This window comes from Panicum virgatum, chromosome 2N (genome assembly GCF_016808335.1).
Source record: "Panicum virgatum strain AP13 chromosome 2N, P.virgatum_v5, whole genome shotgun sequence".
Lineage (NCBI taxonomy): Eukaryota > Viridiplantae > Streptophyta > Magnoliopsida > Poales > Poaceae > Panicum > Panicum virgatum.
This window is the reverse complement of record NC_053146.1, coordinates 60,288,997-60,310,725: the sequence shown is the minus strand read 5'-3', so window position 1 is coordinate 60,310,725 and position 21,729 is coordinate 60,288,997. Positions and strand designations below refer to the sequence as shown.

Below are 21,729 nucleotides of genomic sequence, written 5' to 3'. Positions count from 1 at the left end.
TGTTCTGGCACATTTATGTCTTCTCGGGAGCGCTCAGCGCTCACCTCACCAGCAACTTGTTCAAGGATAGAATTATCCTTGGCCAAATAAAGACCATGCCGCCAATGAAAATAAGACAAACCTGTGCCAAAGTTAGTTATTCTTTGCCATACATTGTGCTTATTTATGGGAAGGAAGAAGTCCCAATTACCGCTCGTCCGTTCAGTTTACTGTCAGCACACGAGAAACTGTTACTGAGGTACTGTCCACTAATTGGCGCCGTAAAATATTTAGTCCTGTCCCATCCTCTTTTCAAAGATTAGACCACATTTGTTTTGCAATGTACTGTGAAATTTGTAGGATTGTGCTCCCAGCATATATATTAAAAGACAACTGTCACAGGTCACGCCAATTGTCTTTTTTTTTTCAAATGTCACATGTTGCATCCATCAGATAGATCAAGCAGGCAAACCAAATATTCCAATCTTTCAAAAAAAAAATGATCTCCCCACAAACTCATTTACTGAACAAGAAAATCAAGCAGCACAGAAAATTTGAAAGTTATAAATAGTATTATCATCAAATATAATAAATAAGAGTTCAACACTCCAAAGAAAATAGAGTTAACCAACTATTAGTCCACAAAAATCATCTGAACATGGGGGTTGGCGATCTCTCCAGTGAGTTGCATGACTACCACGTCTTGTTCATCCTTTCCCTTTGGGTATACATGCTCTTTTGGTAATCTTTCAGAACGAGGCAGAGCACCAATCGCCTCACAGTGCTCACAAGATGGGTAATCTTTCAGTACAAGAGTTCGTAAATTGGGAGCTCGTTTCATCACAGTCCTTATAAAGGTCAACTGCTGCTCCATTGGAGCAAATCCAATAACTCGGAACTCTTTTAATAGCCATTCCTTATGGGTTGCAAACTCATCCACCTTCCACGAAGGATTTATTCTTTCACTAAAATTTTGTCTTCTTTCCTCATCATCCACTATACATGGATGCTCCCAAATCTGTATCCAGAAATATACACAATGTTATATACATACTAGGATGAGTAAATCCTTTAAATTAAAGAACAGATTTGTTGACCTCAGTTTACAGAAATTACCTCAACCTCAAATATCTCGACAGATGGTGCAGCTTCAAGAAGAACTATTGTCCATAGCAGATCAAAATCGACAAATATGTCAAGTAGTGATAGCTTCCTTAGTTTATTGAACACAGTGCAGAGTTGTTTTCCTTCTGGTTGCAACCAAATCTAACAAAAAAGATGTGCACTGTATAGAACAAAAGGTGACTGCTATGTTCTTATACAGATCAACTGTGCTCAATTAGGCCAATTGTTTGCTAATTCATCTGCTGTAACTGGACAATCGCAGATGGTATTGATCCATACTTTTAGTGGTTATAAACAAAACGAAAGCATGTACCAGATAAAGCTAGTACAATATATAGCTACTCAAGATTCAAGTGTCACTTTAGGCATAACACTGAACACAGATCCTTCTAATAAGAGCATATAAGATGACACACATACAGGGTTATAAACATTATAAGAACAGTGCATGAAAATCAATTACCTTCTCTCCTTGGAAACTTAATGTTAGGTTTTGTAGAGTCATGGTATCTCTTATAACATCGCTTAACTTAAATTCTTGAGAACCATCAGTGGCAGCAGATATGAGGTGCAGTTCCGTAAGGGACGGGACAACACCAAGTGACAGGGGGGCATTTGGGCAAATCCAGCCATCCCAATAAAGTCGTTCTAGTTTTGGAAGGTGTAGCACCTCAAGTTTGCGCAAGCAGCAGGTTTCGAGTTCCAGAACAGAAAGATGCGAGTCTGGTGCTTCTATCTTCCATACCGAGAGTCCTCCCATATCACAGTTGCTGAGTAAGAGAGACTGAAGTTGCTTGCAACAGTCAAATAGCAGGTGATGCATGTCCCATTTAGCAAAACAAACATTATCCAAAGACAGTCTTGTGAGGCAATGGATCACACTAGGATAGGCACTGAAGAAGCCATCAACAACAGAAGCTTGATGGAGCATATGCTCATCATTGCAGTCACCAGGCTCCTTCTCATCAACAATGGCAAGGTCTAAATCTTTAAGAGTCCCAATGTCAATCGCTTCACGAAGTAGAGGGCCAACAACATTTGAGTAATTGTTGATCAAATAGAGCTTAAGTTGCAGCTTTGAGATGGTAGCTTCGCTCTGGGGGTACCCAAGAAGCTCCTTATCGCATTGGTCAGAGATGCCATAGCAGCATCCATATGCTCAGCTTCAACAGGGTCTGGGTGTGGGGTGGGTAAAAAAGCTTTGACATCAAACCTGAGCTCGTGGAGCAACCATGGTAGGTGTTTCCACCGTGTAGACAAGACACTTGTCCTTGCAGCGGTAGTTATGTTGACTCTCGCCAAGATGGACAGTAAAATATCATCAGACAACTCGCTGAACCTATCTTCATCCTCCCCTTTCTAAAAGAAAAAAAAAACATGAGTCAATATGTAACCAGTAAACAGCAACCTCGGAAAACTCCCACTGTTGAAACAAACACCTGTTCAATTAAAAAAAAAATCTTTTGGGTTCCTAATCAGGTAGACTCAATGCTTTTAGCTTCAAATCTTAGGTGAGCTCTACCACAATTCACATAGAAACATGAAAAAGAACATCCTGTTAAGCTACTTGTGACGCTGAAATACAGAGAGAGAGAGAGAGAGGGCTCACCTGACTCTGTCCGTTATTTAACTCCATGAATAACCTGGCAGGCTGAAAGCGCGCCGAAATTTCCCAAGGCTCGAGTTTATGCACAAAAGCCCGAGCTCCTTCCGAAGCAACGAATCCTAAAGACTCGAAAGTCGAGTTTATTTATGAAGATACCGAGCTGCCCCCCCCCCCCCCCCCCCCCCGCGTCCGAAACAGGGAGGGGTACCTAATCCAACTCGAAAATTACCCCGAGACCGAATCATATACGGAGCCAGCAGCTGCTACTGGGAGATCACGGCAGGAGCAGCAGAGCGCCTGCGTCGGCGACGCACTTCGCAAGGCCACCAATGTGCTCGAGGACCGGCGCGACCGCAACCCGATGGCCAACCGTCAGGCCTGCGTGGTGATGCACGAGGTCCACCTGGAGCTGGTGTTCCCGACGGGGGAGATCGCGGCGGTGTACTCATGCGGCCCAGGGCAGCAGGCCGTGGCGCTTGCCGGCGCCGGCGTGAGCGTGCGTCTGGCCGAGAGGTACGCGGAGGAGCGGGAGCTGCTGGTGGCTGATCTAGGGTTTTTTATTGGGCCTACTACTGGGCTTTAGGGAAAATCGGGGCGTCTTTTTTTTATATTTAAAAAAAATAAAAATTTCAAAAATATATGTCCGTTTTGAAAAATTTCGAAAATAGCCTCCGGTCGCCTGCCCCGGGGCGACAGGGGGCCTGCCGCCCAAACAACGGGCAACAGGATCTTAATGTAATTTTTTTTGAATTTGCGAAGAGATCCCTGGCCGGGGGTGTGTGGAGGGAGGGGTCCTGTCGCCCCCCGGGCGACTGGGGTCTCCAACCCTATATAAGCCCTGGGCTCCATTCCCTTCTCATTTGAACCCAAAAATTACACCAAAAAATCAGAAAAAAAGAGAGGGGTGAGGAGAAGAAAAGCGTCGAAGCTTTGCTGAATTGCGCACTTGTGATCTACCGGTAACTTCCGTATGAATCCATTGATATTGTATAACAATTTAATTTAATTAGCGGATTAGCTGAATTAAATTTGGTGTTTTAGAACACTCGTTTAGTATTACAATTTCAGTACTATTACAGACTTGTTTTTAAATTAATTATGAATTAGAATAGAATTATGACAATACTTTATTGATATTGCAGCATAAGGCAATGACTGCCTCCAATTGTGAAGTATTTTCATGGACCGAAGAAAAATCTAGTATAATACTTGATATCATGACCCATCTTGTTATCAGTAAGAAGTTGGATCCGTTAGCGGATGGTACGATAGAGATGGTGTTGTCCAAAGTAGTAGAGTTTAAAGATTTCACATTATTTCGAGGTATTACAACGCAAGATGTAAAGGGACACCTACTAGAACGTCGGAAGATATACATGAGAGTATGTGAACTATCGAATCATCCTAATATTATTGGATTCTTACAAAGTTCTTGTAAGATATGGATGCGGCCAGAGATATATGAGATGCACATTAAGATAACTCTCATTCAGTTCTAATCCCGTCCGTCATTTGGAATCCATATTTATGAAACAAAAACATTGTTGTTTAATTATATGCTAGGATTACCCTGAGGACACAGAGTTGATTAACAAATCGATACCAAATTTCCGTAAATTGGTATGTATCTTCGGTGGACTTATGCCGCAAACTAGACGAAGGAGGTGGATAAGATCTTCGGGTGATAGTACTTGGCCCGCGCAAGAACAGATGACCGGAGGTTCGTCAATTCATGCTGCAGCACCTCAAGCACCAACTTGTGTTAACTGGGATGACGACATGGATGACTTCATGCCCCCTAAACCATGGCCTCCAACACATGATGTTCCTCCCGCTTTACATGAACCTAGAACCAGAAAAGAGACAAAGGGAAAGGCAAGAGGTTCGTCAAGTCATGTTGCACCACCTGCAGCACAAACTTGTATTAACTGAGATGACGACATGGATGACTTCATGCCCCCCAAACCATGGCCTCCAACACATGATGTTCCTCCCCCTGTACATGAACGTAGATCCAGAAAAGAGAGAAAGGAAAAGGCAAGAGGTTCGTCGAGCCATACTACACCACTTGCAGCACCACCATCTGTCAACTGGGATGATGACTTAGATGATTTCATGCCATGATTTATAACATATGATGTTCATCGGTTTAAGATGTATTCGTATTTAGTATTGTTAATGTTGTATTATGCTTGTATGTATGTCTCGTACCTAACTTGCATTCACTGGACATGTACATAATGCCGAGTTTGAATCATACTTAGTCGTAATGGAGCATCGAAGCATAAACATACTATCTATCGTAAGTAATGGTAAATACGAGAGTGATCAGAGGCGAACGTTGAAGTGTACAAATAAGCGGTCCACGGCTATCTCATTACAAATAAACATCAGAGATACAAACATTGGATATATCTAACCACCCCTAGGGCGTCGGACCCTCTTAGCCCTCTACTGGGAACGGACATGGTCCTCGGAATAGGTGTGACGATCCGGAGACCTCACCTGTCGCTCAGGACGCAAAGAGGGCTGCGGTGCCTGCTGCTGAGAGATCCCAAGTGGTGCTCCTCCTAGCTGTGAATACTCCATGACATCGGGGTCATCGTACGCGCCAGGTGAGTCTGGAGTCAAGCTGTCGAGTTTGTCTAAGGTGACGTCCTCGTTATCTGGAATGAACGTACTCGAAACAAAACCTGCGTAACATATAAATGTAAACCAACATATGTTGCGTGGTAAATTAGTGAGAGTATTGAGAGAGTGTTTTGTACCAAGTCGAAAAGGAGGAAGAAGGTCCGGCGCCCGCATCAGGGTAGAATCCTACGCATAAAATGCGGATGTTAGCGTACGCTCGTATCTTTCATCATGACATGTAGGAACTGAAATACGAAACATAAACTAACATGTGTAGGCCGGTATCTGTGGCCCTGGTACCATCTCTGGATACGGTCCGCCAACTGGTGCTGCCCCTCGAAACATTCCAGTATGGCCGAACGCAGTAGCTGGATCGTATCCTATTTGTGATATTAGTAAATATATAGCAACACTTAATCTAATTTTAAAGAGATATCTACGTTACCTGCAGTTCTGTAGAACTGAGACGTCGGCCCGTGCACGGTCGCCGGACACGGGAACGACGACGAGGGCTGGGACGACACGTGGCTGTCTTCATACTGCACACGGCTTCCCAAGTTGTGCAGTACTGAACGCAACTGGTCACGCTGCCTCGACCATGCCTCTATCTGCTCAAACTGGGTCATTGGGGATCCGGCACGTACCCTCGTCAGGTAGGTCAAGCAGTCCGTCTCCATCATGTTGCAAAGGCAAAACTGCATCCATTGAGTAAAGGAACAGTTATTAACACATGAATTATCTTATGAATATATATATATATATATGATCAAGAGACTCACCGCGCCAGCTAGTGCCTCCACGTGGTGCCGGGCATAGCCATCCTGAGGCCTCGCCTGGTGTGGCTGCGGGTGAGTGTCAACATAAATCAGATGAGCCCGAGTCCGGGATAAGTACCAGGTGAGGTAAGCCCTAAAAGAGCTGTCTGTGTGTGGTCCTGTTGGATGGACCAAGTGCTCGTCTATCTGTTGTCATTGGTCCACCCACGGCTGCATCTTGGTGAGCCATTCATCAAAGCACGGCAAGCCACTCCTTGACAACCTATAAAAGTGGACCACGAAGAATCGTTAGATTCGACACGAATGTAAGAGCCAAGTTCTTTCATAATTACCTGTGGTCCTGGCGACTGACACGCTCTAACGCGGTGGGCACCAGAAACTCCTGGCGCTGCCCAAACTGTCTCCTGACTCTCCAGGGGCAATATGCCTCAACCGCGATGTCGTAAACCAGGATGGCTGTAGTAAGCCACAGGCTCGCATTCACGGAGCAGTGCGAAGACAGGCCTGCTGTTGCACGGGTAGCCACAGCCTCTGGGCTGTAAGGCTCCCAGACAACGTCCTCGGGCGTCAGCATGTCGAGCTCCGAAACAAATTCAGGATATGCGCGTCTAACCTGCGCATGTGCCCAGGACCTCTGCAGTCCGAATAAGTAAAATTAAAAGTGCGCTAATGCATCGTGTAACAATGAATAACAAAATTAGATTTGTTGCGAATGGACCTGATGCCAGATCCAGAGAGTTCCCATAGTGGTCCTGTCGTCCTCCTCGTCGCCGTACATGGCCTCGTGGTAAGGCTCGTGGCTGACGATGGGCCGACCAACGGCTAGCCTCTCATATGACCAAAGTTGCAGCAGTAGTGGGCACCCCGCCAGGATAGCATTCCCACGTGTCTTCCTGCAGCCGTCGCAGAGTCCACGGTAAGTGACTGCAAGTACCGCCTCACCCCAGCTGTTGGGCGGTACGTCCTCGCCCCATCCGCAATCTCCCGTGCATACGGAAGGAGAATCCTATCGACCGAGTTGCCATGAGTGTTATTTAACATGATGTAACCAAACAACCAAAGCAGGTACGCCTCCATCGATATGGTCACACTGTACTCGTCGGCATCCCCAGGCAACAGGGTAGGCTGCATAAACAATTAAGATTAATGATTTCAACTGACAATGCAATATGTGAATTGTAACAATTAAACTTAAATATGCAATGAATACGTACTGTAAACTGTAGGAACCAGGTCTTCGAAGGAACTGCTGCTCGCGGGTGCGGGTTGATCGGACCTGCTTCTTCCACGCGGTCAACCAGGTCAAAACAGGCCTCCAGGTCATCCTTCCACGAGGCCGCCACCACACGCGGACCTACAGCCTCCCCGACGATAGGGAGGCCGAGGAGGTAGGCCACGTCCTGTAGCGTAGGAATCATCTCCCCACACGGGAGGTGGAACGTGTGTGTCTCCGGCCTCCATCTGTCAACGAGCGCCGTCAGGAGGGATCGGTCGAGCTGAACAAGGCCACCCTCGACAAGACGACCCAGAGTCAATAGACCGGATTCACGTAACCTGCAATAAACAAAATTGTCGAAACAAAAGAATACCGACGAATACATAAGTGATAAACAATAATATTTCATTACATATCTGTCAACTCAATTGTGGTGTATTGAGATCGCCTCCCCAGGTGGACGAGAACGTAGCACCTCTAGGGCTCGGTGCTCAACTGCTGCAAAGAAAGACCTGTGGCTTGAGTCGATAACTGGGTCTAGCAAGGAGTCCATCTCCATATCTGCATTCAAAAATATATGAGAACACATAGGTACATATATGTTCCATACAAACTGGACGCATATATGAGAACACATAGGTACATATATGTTCCATACAAACTGGACGCATGATTACTACATATTACAAATATGTTCGATACAAACTGGACGCACGATATTTATACATTACAGATATGTGCCATACAAACTGGACACACGATTACTACATATTACAGATATGTTCGATACAAACTCCACGCACGATTAGTATATATGTACAAACTGCACACTGGTGGATCATGACACCGAGTGTCTTCCACGAGCAATTCTCGCCGATGGTCGTCTGAACGTAGGAGGTGCCCTATCTCTGGGATTTCCGGAAGGACCGACGTCAGCAGTATCGTGAAGTGCATTCTGAGGACACTTCTTGTAGTTGTGACCCAATGCTCCACATTGGCTGCAACGCTTTTGTTTGTTGCAAATGCGAGCGAAACTATTTGGTTGTTGCAATCTACCCCGATTGCGGTGAGTATCTGACATGTATACCTTCCAGTCAGAAATGTGCCATCAATGCAGATCACCGGAAGACAACACTGAAATGGCCTAACACAGGCACCTAGACAAAAGAAGGCTCGTTGCAGAATGCTTTGCCCCCTAGTCACGGCTGGTACGAGGTATGTGTCATAAAAGCTTCCCGGATTTTTAGCAGCAACCTGGGATAACATACGAGGTAGGTTATCATATGATGCCTCGTATGTGCCGAACCGCATCTCGAACACCCTTTATTTAGCCCGCCATGCCTTCAAATAAGTAATGTTGTACTGGTAAGTCTGGTCAATGTGTCGAACAATTATTTTTGGCTCATAATTTAGGGTTTCCATAATCAACCCATATATTTACTTTGCAACAAATTCGCATGATATATTACGATGCGAGGGAAGAACTTCTGACAGCAAACAAATGTGCTCTGTCACAATGGAATATTTCCAGTTCAACTTCTATTTTCCCTTGAATGCATGTACTCGTCATGGACATCCATCATTCACACACTTCACCTCATATTCTTTACTACCAGACTTTACGACTCTAAATTCTCGTTTCAATGATATTGCACATAGTCTCACAATATCTTTTACGATTTCAATGTTTGGATATGTTGCACCTTGCACTACCTCATTCCCTCTGTACTCCCACTCCTGATTTCGTACGTCTTCTACGACATGATTGCCAAATCCATGATCCTTCCACTCTTTTGGCAATGAGTACTGCTCGTCATCAAATGAGCCCTCATATTCTTCCATCTCCATTGCAGTTTGATCTTCTGCCTCCATCTCGTCCACACTGCTATTTATCATCTCTCCCTCATCAGCAAGGCCCTGTGGTCCGATGTTTTGGTTCTCTATCTCTTCTGACTCATCTTGCTCAACATAATTGGTCTCTCTTCGAATACTCGAAGTTGTTTGATCTGCACCATGTTGGATTTCATTTTGTGTCTTCTCCCGGATTTGAAGAAGAATGGCCAGAGGCCACCCATGCTCTAGAGCTGGTTGCATGTACTTCTGCCAGTCATCAGTGCTGTGTATCATCATCAATTCCCATAAATCACTTTCTACCTCCCAATTAACAAGAGACTGGACGATCATCACATGTGTCTCCGGATCAACACGGAACCCACGCTGCAGCCACTTATATATGGAACCAAAACTTCTCTCCAGAGGTTTATCTATGGCGCTAGATGTGCACTTAAAGGCAGAAAGGTCTACTCCATTTGGCCCATACAAAACATTGTAGTCACCAAAAAATACTTGAAACTGCATCTTGCTCGACATATCTGTATATCACAGAATACTTATCGAGTTATACTCTTTACTTCACTACCTTATTCAATAATCCGTAAAAACTAAGTATGGATTTCAACTACAATATATAAGTATTCATAACTACGTGATGACACTCAAATTCTATACTGCATATGCGAAATTCTATTCTAAATCGTAATTAATTTATAAACACGTCTTTAATAGTACTGCAATTGTAATAATAAACGCGTAGTACTAATTTTCTAAACTAATTTACTACTACATAACTAAAGTATCATTAAACCCGTACTTAAATGGTTCTACTATAGCACTAATTAAATTAAATTACTCTACAATACCAATGGAAAATACAAAAGTTAAATGTACTTACCTGCAGATCACAAGTGCGCAATCCGGCAGGGCTTTGCCGTTTCCCTTCTCCTCACCCTTCTCTTTTTTTTCTGAATTTTTGGTGGAATTTTTGGGCTCAAATGAGAAGGGAATGGGGGTCAAGGGCTTTGCCCGAGGGGGAGGGGGGCGACAGGCCCCCGTGTCGCCTGTGGGTGGGCCCCCCAGTCGCCTGAGGGGGGGGGCGACTGGCCCCCCTGTCGCCCGGGGGGGGGGGGGGGTCGACAGGCCCCTTTGCCCCCACACGCCTCCGGCCAGGGACCTCTTTGTAAATTAGAAGAAAAAAAATTACAAACAGGTCCTGTCGCCCCTTGGGCTTGCGACCGGGGTATATTTTCGAAAATTTTCGAAACGGACATATATATTTGAAATTTTGATTTTTTTTAAATATAAAAAAGAAATAATCGCGGAGAGGGCGTTGTGCTGGCTCTCTACCTTGGGCCTCCGTCATCCGGATTTCCTACAGAAAAAAGTCATTTTCGCTTGGCCGAATCTGTTTTTCCTCCCTAAACAACAAAATCGTCCGTTCAGCCTCTTCAGAACAAAATCGTTCACATAACCTCTCTGAGCGATTTGAGGTGACGTGGCAGTGGTTTTTCTCCTTTTCTTTTATTTTTTATTTTGACTAAACCTTTGAAAAATCACAGTAAATCACAAAAAAATCATTAAAAAAATCTAATTTTTTTGATCTCCACATATGCAGATCTACGCATTGAACATATTATATGGTATAATGTAATACAAATATTTTGCTGTAGATTTAAATATATATTTTTCTGTAATTAATTTATAGTTATAGTCTCCGTCATCCATTTATGATGAAATTTTTATGGTGGTCTAATCATTATATGATTGAGATGTAATAAAAATTTTATGATTATCAGATTATGTATGATTTAGTTATTGATTTATCTATGTTTATCTATAGATTGGTATAGATTTATATAGATAAATCTATAGCTCAGTCAAACATGATCCAATAATTATAAAATTTGTACTATAGCTCAATCATATAATAATTAGCCCACCATAAAAAATTCACTATAATTGGGCAACAGAAACTGTAGATATAAATTAATTATAGAAAAACATATATCTAAAACTACAGAAAAAATTTATACTAAAGTATATCATATAATATATTCAATGCGTAGATCTACTTACGAGGAGTTCAACAAAATTGGATTTTCCTTTTTATATTTTTTTGTGATTTACTATTTTTTCAAAGATTTAGTCAAAATAAAAAAGAAAAGAAAAAGAGAAAACCCGCTGCCACGTCACCCTCAAACCGCTTAGGGAGATTATGTGAATGGTTTTGTGAGTCAGAGGAGGCTGGACGGACGGTTTTGTTGTTTAGGGAGGTGTCGGTGTCCGGACCTCGAGGTCTAGCACCAACTAGTAATGATGCTGCATGTCCCAGTCTCTAGATGATTGATGCACGAAGAAACACAGTGACACAAGATTTATCCTAGTTCCGGCCAACGGGGCCGTACGTCCAGCAGGGTGTGCGAGCATTGTATTATCTTGCACCGGAGTGCTTGTAGTAGGGGATACAAGCTGGGCGAGAGAGGGAGAGAAGCTCCCAAGTCTCTGTGTATGCTAGGATTGTTTGAGGCGAGTGCCAATATCGGGGAGAGAGAGCTCGAGTGAGCCTGTGTGTGTGGAGTTCGCTGAGTTCTCGTCCCTTTGGGAAAAGCCCGCCTCCTTCTTTTATAGGCTGGGGGAGGAGTACATGCATGGGGTGATTATTGATGTCGTCATCCTCTCCCCGAATCGGGGGAGAACAGTTGGTAGCTGCTGTTGCCGGGCACTATGGGGCATGGCTTCGGGCGTCGCCATCGTCCTTGGAAGCTTTTAGCCATGCGCGGAATGTGCCAGCGTCCTGTGGCACCAGTGGGCGGTGTGGCGATTGCTGTAGGGCGTACTGTCCTCTGCGTCTGACTGGGTGGAGCGCCGAGGGTGCTGCTGACGGCGGTCCCGCCCTGGTCAATGGTCGTACCGTGTTCGAGGGTTATTCCCATGCTCACCGAGGGTCCTGCAGAGGAGGAAGTACAAAGATTTGGTCAGGCATGTCCGCACAGCGTGTCGCAGGTCTGCACAGCACCGGGAATGGCGGCACAGTGACCGGAGTTGGCGGACGGGACTACGGTCATGCCTGCTGTGCGGCGTGGCTGCTGACGGCGTCTGACCCGCGCCATGCTATGGAGTGGTTGGCAATAAATGCGCCTGTCCGTTGAGCGGGTGGATTGCAGTCCCCGTCTGTCGAGGGGTAGCCTCGACCGAGGCAGAGTTTCCCCTCGAACCGAGGCCCTGCAGAGGGCTCGGCCGAGGGTGGAATTCGCTTGTTCTCTGAGGGTTGCCCCCTACCCTCAGGCGAGGCGGAGATGAGACGCGCTGCCGGGGGCCTCGGCGGGGAGGTCTCGGGCGAGGCGGAGATCGCTCCGCGGCCTGGAGCTGGATGAAAGCCCAGCCAAATCAGGCGTATATCTTCGAGTAGAACTTAGTTTCCACACCTTCCAATATTTAAGATCCGTGCAAACAACCACGTTCGCGTTCATTGCATCCCATATCCAAACTCTAGCTGCCCATCTTCTACCACCAGCCGCCGCCATGCTCGCTGTGCCCGCCTCCGCTGGCCGTGCGCGCCGCCACCCGCCGTCGCTGGCTGCGCGCGCCACTGCACCACACGACTATCCTTGATCCCAGGTGGACGGATTCTGCATCTGCTGCCTGCATGCATCGCTTTTGCCGCCGACGGCCGACATTACACAGAGTTTCGCATCCATTGCTCCAGCTACGGTTTCACTTGGATCGATCTTGAGTTAATTAGTATGGTGTGATTGATTCGGATCTTGGTTAGGAATTCGAATCTCTCGTATTTGGGTATTGGTTCATAAGAGGCTAGCGTCCAACAGTATTTTTAAGGCGTCCTTAAGGTGTTGCCTAGGTGACAAGGCGGTGGTGGCTCGCCTCGTCTAAGGTGTTGCCTTAGTCCACCTTTCCCGCCTTAGCCCGTCTAGGCGTCGCCTAGGCGATAAGGCGGTGATGGCACACCTTGCCTCGCCTTAACGCTTTAAAAACCATGTCGCCTAACAGATTTAGTTATTTTTGCAAATTCAAACTAACTGATTTCTGGTTGACAGTTTGATCATAAACTAAATCGCACGTAGCATGGAATAGACGTCGTGCATCAGCAACGGACGAAGCGACTGCTGGAGGAGATTTGGGCGCGCTAGCCTCGGCGTGGCGGTAGACTGGCGACGCCTGCGGGGACTGGCAGCGTCTGACGGGAAGGAGAGCCGCCCTCACAGGATTACCCCTCAAGCGAGACTAGTGGTGCGCACAGGCCCGGTCCTGATGTTTCAGTGCCCTGGGGCAGAACTAAAAAAAGACCTCATAACAATACTTATGATTTAATTATAACACTAGTAGTAATATTACCATAAAATTTATTCTAGCATTACCTTAAAAATATTGCATTTATATCGTACAATTTATTTATAAATATTACCTTAAAGTTTCTTCTAGCATTTCTTGATGCGAAATCATCAATGATGACATTAATATTGATCCGATCCACTTGTAGCATTACCCTAGCCGAATGTTACTGAATCCTGATGGATGATGGTTCTCAAGTATAATCTGTAAGATCAAAAAGAGGGCACATTATCATGCTATCTAGATATAGAGGGCAGATGCATGCATACAACATCCCGATGAATTTTAACTTCTAAGACGGAAGATAAATGAAGAAGGCAAGGGGCTTGTATTAGATGACTTACGATTTCACACTTAAAATCAGGCTCTGGCGTAGTCCTAGCCGGCCCATGCGTCTCGACAATGAAAATAGATGAATCGAGTTCGTCGGCAAATGGCAGGTGGCGTCGGAGGTGCGGCAAAACAGGTAGCGGCAAGCACCGGGCCGTGCCGCGTGCTGGGAGGTGCGGCCGTGACAGCCGAGCGGGCTGCACGCTACGAAGGGTGGCCACCGGCGAAGAGGAGTGGCGCCCGGCCGGTCCCAAGCGGGGAGGCTTGGCTGGGGAGGAGGTGAAGCGGTTGCAAATTGCTAAGGCGGGATAATGTGGAGGCACGCACTGAAAAATACCTGGGGTTGCCAGTATACATGGGAAGATCAAAGGAGAAAACTTTTACATATCTGAAGGACAGGGTGTGGAAGAGACTTCAAGGATGGAAGGAGAAGTTACTATCAAAAGCTGGGAAAGAGGTCCTGATTAAAGCTGTGGTGCAAGCCATCCCAAGCTATGCCATGTCGTGTTTTGATCTGACAAAAACACTATGTGACGGGATTATGACAATGATCTGTCGTTTTTGGTGGGCACAACAAGAGCAGGAAAATAAAATGCATTGGCTATCCAAGGAAAAACTCTGCACAAGAAAGGAAAATGGTGGGCTTGGGTTTAGGGATCTTCATCTCTTTAATTTAGCAATGCTCGCAAGGCAAGGATGGAGGCTGATAACTTGTCCAGATTCACTGTGTGCTCAAGTACTACGGGAGAAATACTTCCCTGATGGAAAACTGATCGAGGTAAAGGAAAAACCAGGGATTTCTTACTCCTGGCGCAGCATTGTGCGTGGTGTGCAAGCTCTCAAGGAGGGGTTAATCTGGAGAGTTGGGGATGGAACACAGATTGATATATGGTCTGATCCTAGGATACCAGATGGTCTCACTAGAAGACCGATTACTCCACGTGGCCAAACACTCCTGCGCCGGGTCTCTGAACTAATTGACCCAGAGAGTGGTGATTGGGATCGGCAGTTAATTAAGTCGATTTTTTGGGAGGAGGACGTGATTCGCATCTTGCGTATCCCAGTTAAGCAAGACATGGAGGATTTGCTAGCCTGGCATTATGATAAGAAGGGGATATTTTCAGTGAAATCAGCCTATCATGTGTTGGATGATGGCAGGACACGAGATAGATGTCGCCAGCGTGGGGAAGGCAGTGGAAGCACAACATCACCAAAGGCACCTGAGTTTAGTTGGAAAAGAATATGGCAGCTAAGATGTCCACCAAAAATTCGTCACTTTTTATGGAGATTTACCCACAACAGTTTGCCGTTGAGAATGAACATTGCTAGAAGAGGGATGGAAATTGACACTAGATGCCCTGTCTGTTGGAGGTTGGGTGAGGATGGTGGCCATTGTTTTCTACGCTGCAAATATGTCAAGGAGTGCTGGAGAGCAATGAACTTGGAAGGAATCAGGATCAGGCTGAGCACTTTGTTGGGTGCAGAACAGGTCTCAGATTGCATCCTGTCTCTAAAAGAGGAAGAGAAGATGGCAACGATTGGCCTGCTCTGGTCATGGTGGAATGCTCGGAACAAAGCTAATGCTGGAGAGCAGAGAAGATCCACTGATGAGGTGACTTTTAGTGCACGTATGGCTATGATATCCACTGCAAATGATAAGGGACCTAGGCCAGTATCTGGGGGCCGAGCTTGCAGTTGGGATGCACCACCAGAAGGTATTTGGAAAATAAACATAGATGGTGGCTTTTGTGAGGAGAACAAAAGGGGTGCCTGGGGCTTTGTGGTGCGGGACTCTGAAGGAAAGGCGGCTATGGCAGGTGCTGGATGTATGGAAGTTGTTGCAGATGCACTATGTGCTGAAGCACATGCATGCGTCGAAGCTCTGAAAGCGGTTGCTAAAGTGGGAATGCAGAGCATTTTGTTGGAGACAGACTCGCAATTATTGGTGAAAGCTCTGAAGTCGAAGGAGCATGATCAAGCACTCGGTGGAGTACTCTTCAGAGAGGCAAAGTTTCTTATTGCAACCTTGTTTAATTCAGTTAGTGTAAAATTCGCCACCCGTTCTTGTAACTATGCTGCTCATGAGCTAGCTAAGCTTGGTCGTTATCGGGACCCGGAACATCCTGCTGTTTGGATGGATCCCCTCCCTGACTTTGTAAACTTGGCTTTGGCTTGCGATCTGGCTGAGCCTGGGGTTAATATATAAAGCAGCATAATGGATCAAAAAAAAAGAGAGTGATGAACAAACGATCATTAGTCAGCGGTGAATGAGTCCGACTGGAGTACGCTCTGCGGGTAATAGCAAGAGAGTGATGAACGAACAATCCTTAGTCAGCGGTGAATGAGTCAGACTGGAGTACGTGAGTCAAAGGCGTGGCAAGAGAGCGAGTTCGAATTATTTTTCTATCAATTGTTGCTTTCACAATCAATCAATAACCACATTCTTGCAATTCGCGGTTGGCGTCTATTTTCTATTTTCGAAGACTTTGACTCGTCGGGCATGCTTGGCTGGCCTTATTATTGCCTTCCTTTGTGGTTGTCTTCAGAGACAAACCTGCAGCTGGGTGTTCATAGGAACTTTAGTTCCTGGTATTAAAAAAAAAGTAGGAACGCCCCCGCCAGGTCTATCCTCGACTGCCATGTGCTACGGTTCGCAGCTGGTCAAACACTCGAAATTCAACGGCTTCACAAGGTGGAAAATTGGTCTTGCACGCGGCGGAAAAAATGATCACGTGCGGTGACAACTGACAAGCGGCGGCACGGTCAGCGTGACACGAGGATACACACCCGCGACTTTTTGTGCCAGTGTTGAGGAAAAAAATGCTTGGTCTTTTTTGTTCCAGTGTGGGGAGTATATATAGGGAGTCGCCAGACGCTAGCTAGCTAGTTCTAGTTCTGACTTGTTCAACGATGGATCATCTCTCCCTTGTCCTGGCGCTCGTCGCCGTCGCCTTGTCCGTTGTCTTCCTCCTCGTGACGAGGGCCAGGAAGCTACGGCCCTCATCGCGTGCCTGCTCAGCTTCCTGGCCCTCGTCACGAGGAGGACCCAAGCACATTGGCAGAACCCAAGCACGTCCTACTGTCCTAGTTGCTGCTTGGAAAATGAACGAAAATGACGCGGTGGTGGTGGTGAAGATAGCCGGGGCCTGTCACAGAAAACCTTGTCTTCTCCTCCCGCCCTACACAAAAGTTACCGATCGATAATAACAATCTATTTACATCAGCCGGCCGGTAATATATATCATCAATCACTTGCAATTCTCTCCATCCCGGCGGGCTCCAAGCTGTTAGCTTCACCATTCACCAAACAGTGGTTCCTCCAATGGATCTCGCTCTCCTCCTAGCGCTCATGGCCATCGTCATCCCAGTGCTCCTCCATCTCCTGACGAGAGCCAGCAAGCCACGGCCGGGCACGGCCAAGCTGCCCCCCGGCTCCCTGGGCCTGCCGGTGATCGGCCAGAGCCTCGACCTCCTCCGTGCCATGCGCGCCAACACCGCCGAGCAGTGGATTCAGGCCCGCGTCGACCGGTACGGCCCGGTGTCCAAGCTGTCGCTCTTCGGCATCCCCACGGTGCTGCTCACGGGGTCCAAGGGCAACAAGTTCCTCTTCTTCAACCCCTCGCTGGCGTCGCAGCAGCCCCAGTCCGCGCAGCGGATAATCGGGGAGAGGAACATCCTCGAGCTCATGGGCGCCGACCACAAGCGCGTCCGCGGCGCGCTCCTCGAGTTCCTCAAGCCGGACATGCTCAGGCTGTACGTGGGCAAGATCGACGACGAGGTGCGCCGCCACCTCGACGAGAACTGGGCCGGCCGCCGGACCGTCACGGTCATGCCCCTCATGAAGAAGCTCACCTTCGACATCATCTCCCTGCTGCTCTTCGGCCTCGAGGGAGGCGCCGTCCGGGACGGCCTCAACCGCGACTTCGACCACGTCATGGATGGCATGTGGTCCGTCCCCGTGGACCTGCCGTTCACGGCGTTCCGCCGGAGCCTCAAGGCCAGCGCCAGTGCTCGCCGGGTGCTCGCCGGGATCACGCGGGAGACCAAGGCCAAGCTGCAGCGGGGCGAGGCCTCCCGGAACAGCGACCTCATCGCGTGCCTGCTCAGCTTGACCGACGACAGCGGCGCGCCGCTGCTGAGCGAGGAGGAGATCGTGGACAACGCCATGCTCTCCCTCATCGCCGGCCACGACACGTCCTCCATCCTTCTCACCTTCCTGATCCGCCACCTCGCCAACGATCCTGACACGCTCGCCGCCATGGTCCACGGTAATTAACAATCCCGATCGATCGATGAACATCTGACACGCACGCGATGCCCATCCCTTATTCGACCATTATTATTGTATTCCCTGCTGGGCAGAGCACGAGGAGGTCGCCAAGAGCAAGGGCGACGGCGAGGCCCTGACCTGGGAGGACCTGATGAAGTTGAAGCTCACGTGGCGCGCCGCGCAGGAGATGCTCCGCCTGGTGCCCCCGGTCCTCGGCACCTTCAGGAGAGCCACCGAAGACCTCGAGTTCGACGGCTACCTCATCCCCAAAGGGTGGCAGGTGATGTGGATGGCGCCCACGACGCACAAGGACGGGAGCATCTTCCCCGAGCCGGACAAATTCAACCCGTCCCGGTTCGAGAACCAGGCGGCGTCGGTGGTGCCGCAGTGCTCGTTCGTCGCCTTCGGCGGCGGCCCGAGGATCTGCGTTGGCATGGAGTTCGCCAGGATCGAGACGCTGGTGGCGATGCATTACCTGGTGAGGCGCTTCAGGTGGAAGCTCTGCTGCAAGGAGAACACCTTCGTCAGGGACCCCGCGCCGTCGCCGCTGCACGGCCTGCCGATAGAACTTGAGCCCAAGGCAGCATCGCCATGATCATATACGATATATCGATCGTGACAAGATAATAATATACTCCCACTTCAACGATACGTACCTATGTTGATTCCTCACCACATATCCATATGCATGGTCTGGTGTACGCGCGCATGTAATTGTGTCTGTCTGTATTTTGTTATTGTGAAGGCACATTTCAAAATAAATACTCATATGCTTGGATGGTCTAAGGGCATCTTCAAATTTTTCTAAAATCTGCTCTCTAAATCATCATTTGGAGAGTCATTTGAGTAAAAATTATTTTCCATATCTTTGTATTTTCCAACAATTTTTCTATATCTTGTGTGTAGTCTAGAGAGCCATCCTTTCTCTCTATCTTTAGCTATCATGAAATCTGGAATTGAGAATATCTATATTTTAATATTCAATTGAAGAGACCGTTGGAGGATAAATTTTTGTAAAAATCTCTATTCCTATAGATTGGAGACAATATAAAGAGTTCCTTGGAGATGCTCTAAGTTTGTTAAATGCTCAATGCAGAATAGCCAAAAACATAAGAAAGTGATGATATATTTTATGCAAATAGATAAATCAGAAAATATGAATTTAAATTACATTTGATAATAGATATAATAATTATTATTATTTTACGTGGCTAATTTGTAAAGTCACGTGTCAAGAGTGTCAAAATTAAAAATTTCTCTGTTGGGCCTGAGTAAATCAACACCACCGGCGCAGCAACGGTCCACCAGGCTCCAACTTCCTGCACCCTCGCAGCACGGAGGGTGCATCCGTCCGGACTTTGGATCGGATTTCTTCATTTCCTGCCTAGGGGATCTGTTTTATGCGTGGTCCCCTGTTGAACTGTCGTAATCTCAAATCCATCCATGCATGGTTTCATCAGGTTTCCCCAGGTGCAGGTGCAGGTGCGGTTTATTTTCCAAAAAAAAAAACAAATACGGGATTCAACTGACCCCATGCGGGATTGTGCAAATAAGGTGATAAATCTGTCAGATTTTCACAGAATATTTTAGAACTTGTATGGTTCGATTTCGAGGTAAGTTTCGAGTCAGATTAGGTATCTTCATAAACAAATTCGACTTTTGAGTCTTCAGAACTCGATCATCACTCTTTAGGAGAATAACATCGTTGCTTCGGAGGACCTCCAGCCTTGGTAACATTAGAACTTCGCCGCGCTTTCAGCCATGGAGTCAAACAACGGACAGAGTCAAGTGGGAACGAGATGCTCTGCAGTCGGCTGAAACGACTTCCGTCTACACTGAGCCATCCAATTTCTATCCAACCGTGAGACTAGCTAACACTGCAATCAAATCAGGCCTGTGTAATAAGCCATATGAGCCCAATGGCTAGCGAGTCCTTGGTCGACTCGTTTGACTCTGCCGCTATCACCGATGTCCGGATCGGCTTTCCCCTCCCCGAACGGCCGCCACGCGACGCTCGGCGCTCCCTACCACGCCGGCACTCACATCTCTACCAGACTACCACCGCGACGCTCTGGCTTCGTGCCTTCGTGGCCGCAGCCCCTGCCGCCCCATGGACATCTCGAAGCAGCAGGACATCTCGATGTGCTTGTCCATGCGGCCGCGTCGGATCAGCGCTGGGTCCAGCTTCTCGACGTGGTTGGTGGTGAACACGATGATGCGCTCGCCGCCGCACGCTAACTAGAGCCCGTCGATGAAGTTGAGCTTGCTGGAGAGCGTCACCTTGCTGGCTCTCTTGTCCTCCTTCTCCTCCTCCTTGCCAGCGGCCTCCGCGCCGCCTTTCTTGTCGCCGCCATCCTTGCTGCTGCTCTCGGCGTCGCCCTCCGCGGCTCCGCCGCCTACTAGTTCTTCTTCTTGCACGTGACAGTGAGGTCGAGGGAGCAGTCGATGTCCTTGATAATGATGATGATGGACTTGCTGGTGGTCTCGATGAACAGCTTGCGGAGGTCGGTGTTGGTGCCCACGGAGGTGAGCTCGATGTCATAGACGTCGTATTCGAGGTAGTGGCCCATGGCGGCGATCATGGTGAACTTGCCGGTGCCCGGCGGGCCGTAGAGTAGGTAGCCGCGCTTCCACGCCTTGCCGACGCGCGCGTAGCAGTCCTTGCCGCCGCCGCCGGTGAGGTTGGGAGCTCCGAGCGTCGCGTGGCGCCCGGTCGGGTTTCGGAAAACAACTCTGCACTGTGTTCAATAAACTAAGGAAGCTATCACTACATTGTCGATTTTGATCTGCTATGGACAATAGTTCTTCTTGAAGCTGCACCATCTGTCGAGATATTTGAGGTTGAGCCGTTGAGGTACTTATTGCTGTCAACAAATCTGTTCTTTAATTTAAGGGATTTACTCATCCTAGTATGTATATAACATTGTGTATATTTCTGGATACAGATTTGGGAGCATCCATGTATAGTGGATGATGAGGAAAGAAGACAAAATTTTAGTGAAAGAATAAATCCTTCGTGGAAGGTGGATGAGTTTGCAACCCACATGGAATGGCTATTAAAAGAGTTAAGAGTTATTGGATTTGCTCCAATGGAGCAGCAATTGGCCTTTATAAGGACTGTGATGAAACGAGCTCCCAGTTTACGAACTCTTGTACTGAAAGATTACCCGTCTTGTGAGCACTGTGAGGCAATAGGTGCTCTGCCTCGTTCTGAAAGATTACCAAAAGAGCATGTATATTCCCAAAGGGCACGGATGAATAAGACGTGGTAGTCAAGCGACTCACTGGAGAGATCGCCAACCCACATGTTCAGGTGATTTTTGTGGATTGATAGTTGGTTAGCTCTGGACCTGTAGTTGCTCTGCTACTTCCTGGTGCTCCTGGAGCCACATCTAACACTCCGAGCAGAGCAACTGAGCAAGCAGCGTGTGTGTTCTCAGTGATAGGCTGAGAATGGGGATCAACATCATATCTAGCTGGTGTGTTTTTATCCTATATTTTGATTCATGATGAAAGCAGTTAGCATGAGCTGTCGGCCTTCCTGTGATGAGGGGCTCACAATTTTAGTATTCAAGATCTATTGGCTGGTCAGGTACAGTTGCTTTTTGTG

The 21,729-nt window shown here is 47.4% G+C and overlaps 2 protein-coding genes and 1 pseudogene across 3 annotated transcripts; 2 read left to right on the top strand and 1 right to left on the bottom strand.

Moving 5' to 3' along the window:
* Positions 1-479: 479 nt before the first annotated feature.
* LOC120662846 lies at positions 480-2,740 on the bottom strand (annotated as a pseudogene). The gene is made up of 4 exons (XR_005670236.1): positions 2,714-2,740; positions 1,568-2,463; positions 1,096-1,245; positions 480-997 (listed from the first exon to the last, which is right to left on the bottom strand). The product of XR_005670236.1 is annotated as an uncharacterized LOC120662846 (transcript).
* A 12,020-nt stretch (positions 2,741-14,760) lies between these two features.
* On the top strand, positions 14,761-16,055 carry LOC120661524. The gene has a single exon (XM_039940415.1). It carries the CDS (start codon positions 14,925-14,927, stop codon positions 16,053-16,055), a length of 1,131 nt encoding a protein of 376 aa, XP_039796349.1. The 5' UTR covers positions 14,761-14,924.
* A 942-nt stretch (positions 16,056-16,997) lies between these two features.
* On the top strand, positions 16,998-18,902 carry LOC120661523 (taxadiene 5-alpha hydroxylase-like). Its single transcript, XM_039940414.1, has 2 exons — positions 16,998-18,117; positions 18,212-18,902. The coding sequence occupies exons 1-2, from the start codon at positions 17,172-17,174 to the stop codon at positions 18,712-18,714; spliced, it is 1,449 nt and encodes a 482-aa protein (XP_039796348.1). The 5' UTR covers positions 16,998-17,171; the 3' UTR covers positions 18,715-18,902.
* The last annotated feature ends 2,827 nt before the right edge of the window (positions 18,903-21,729 follow it).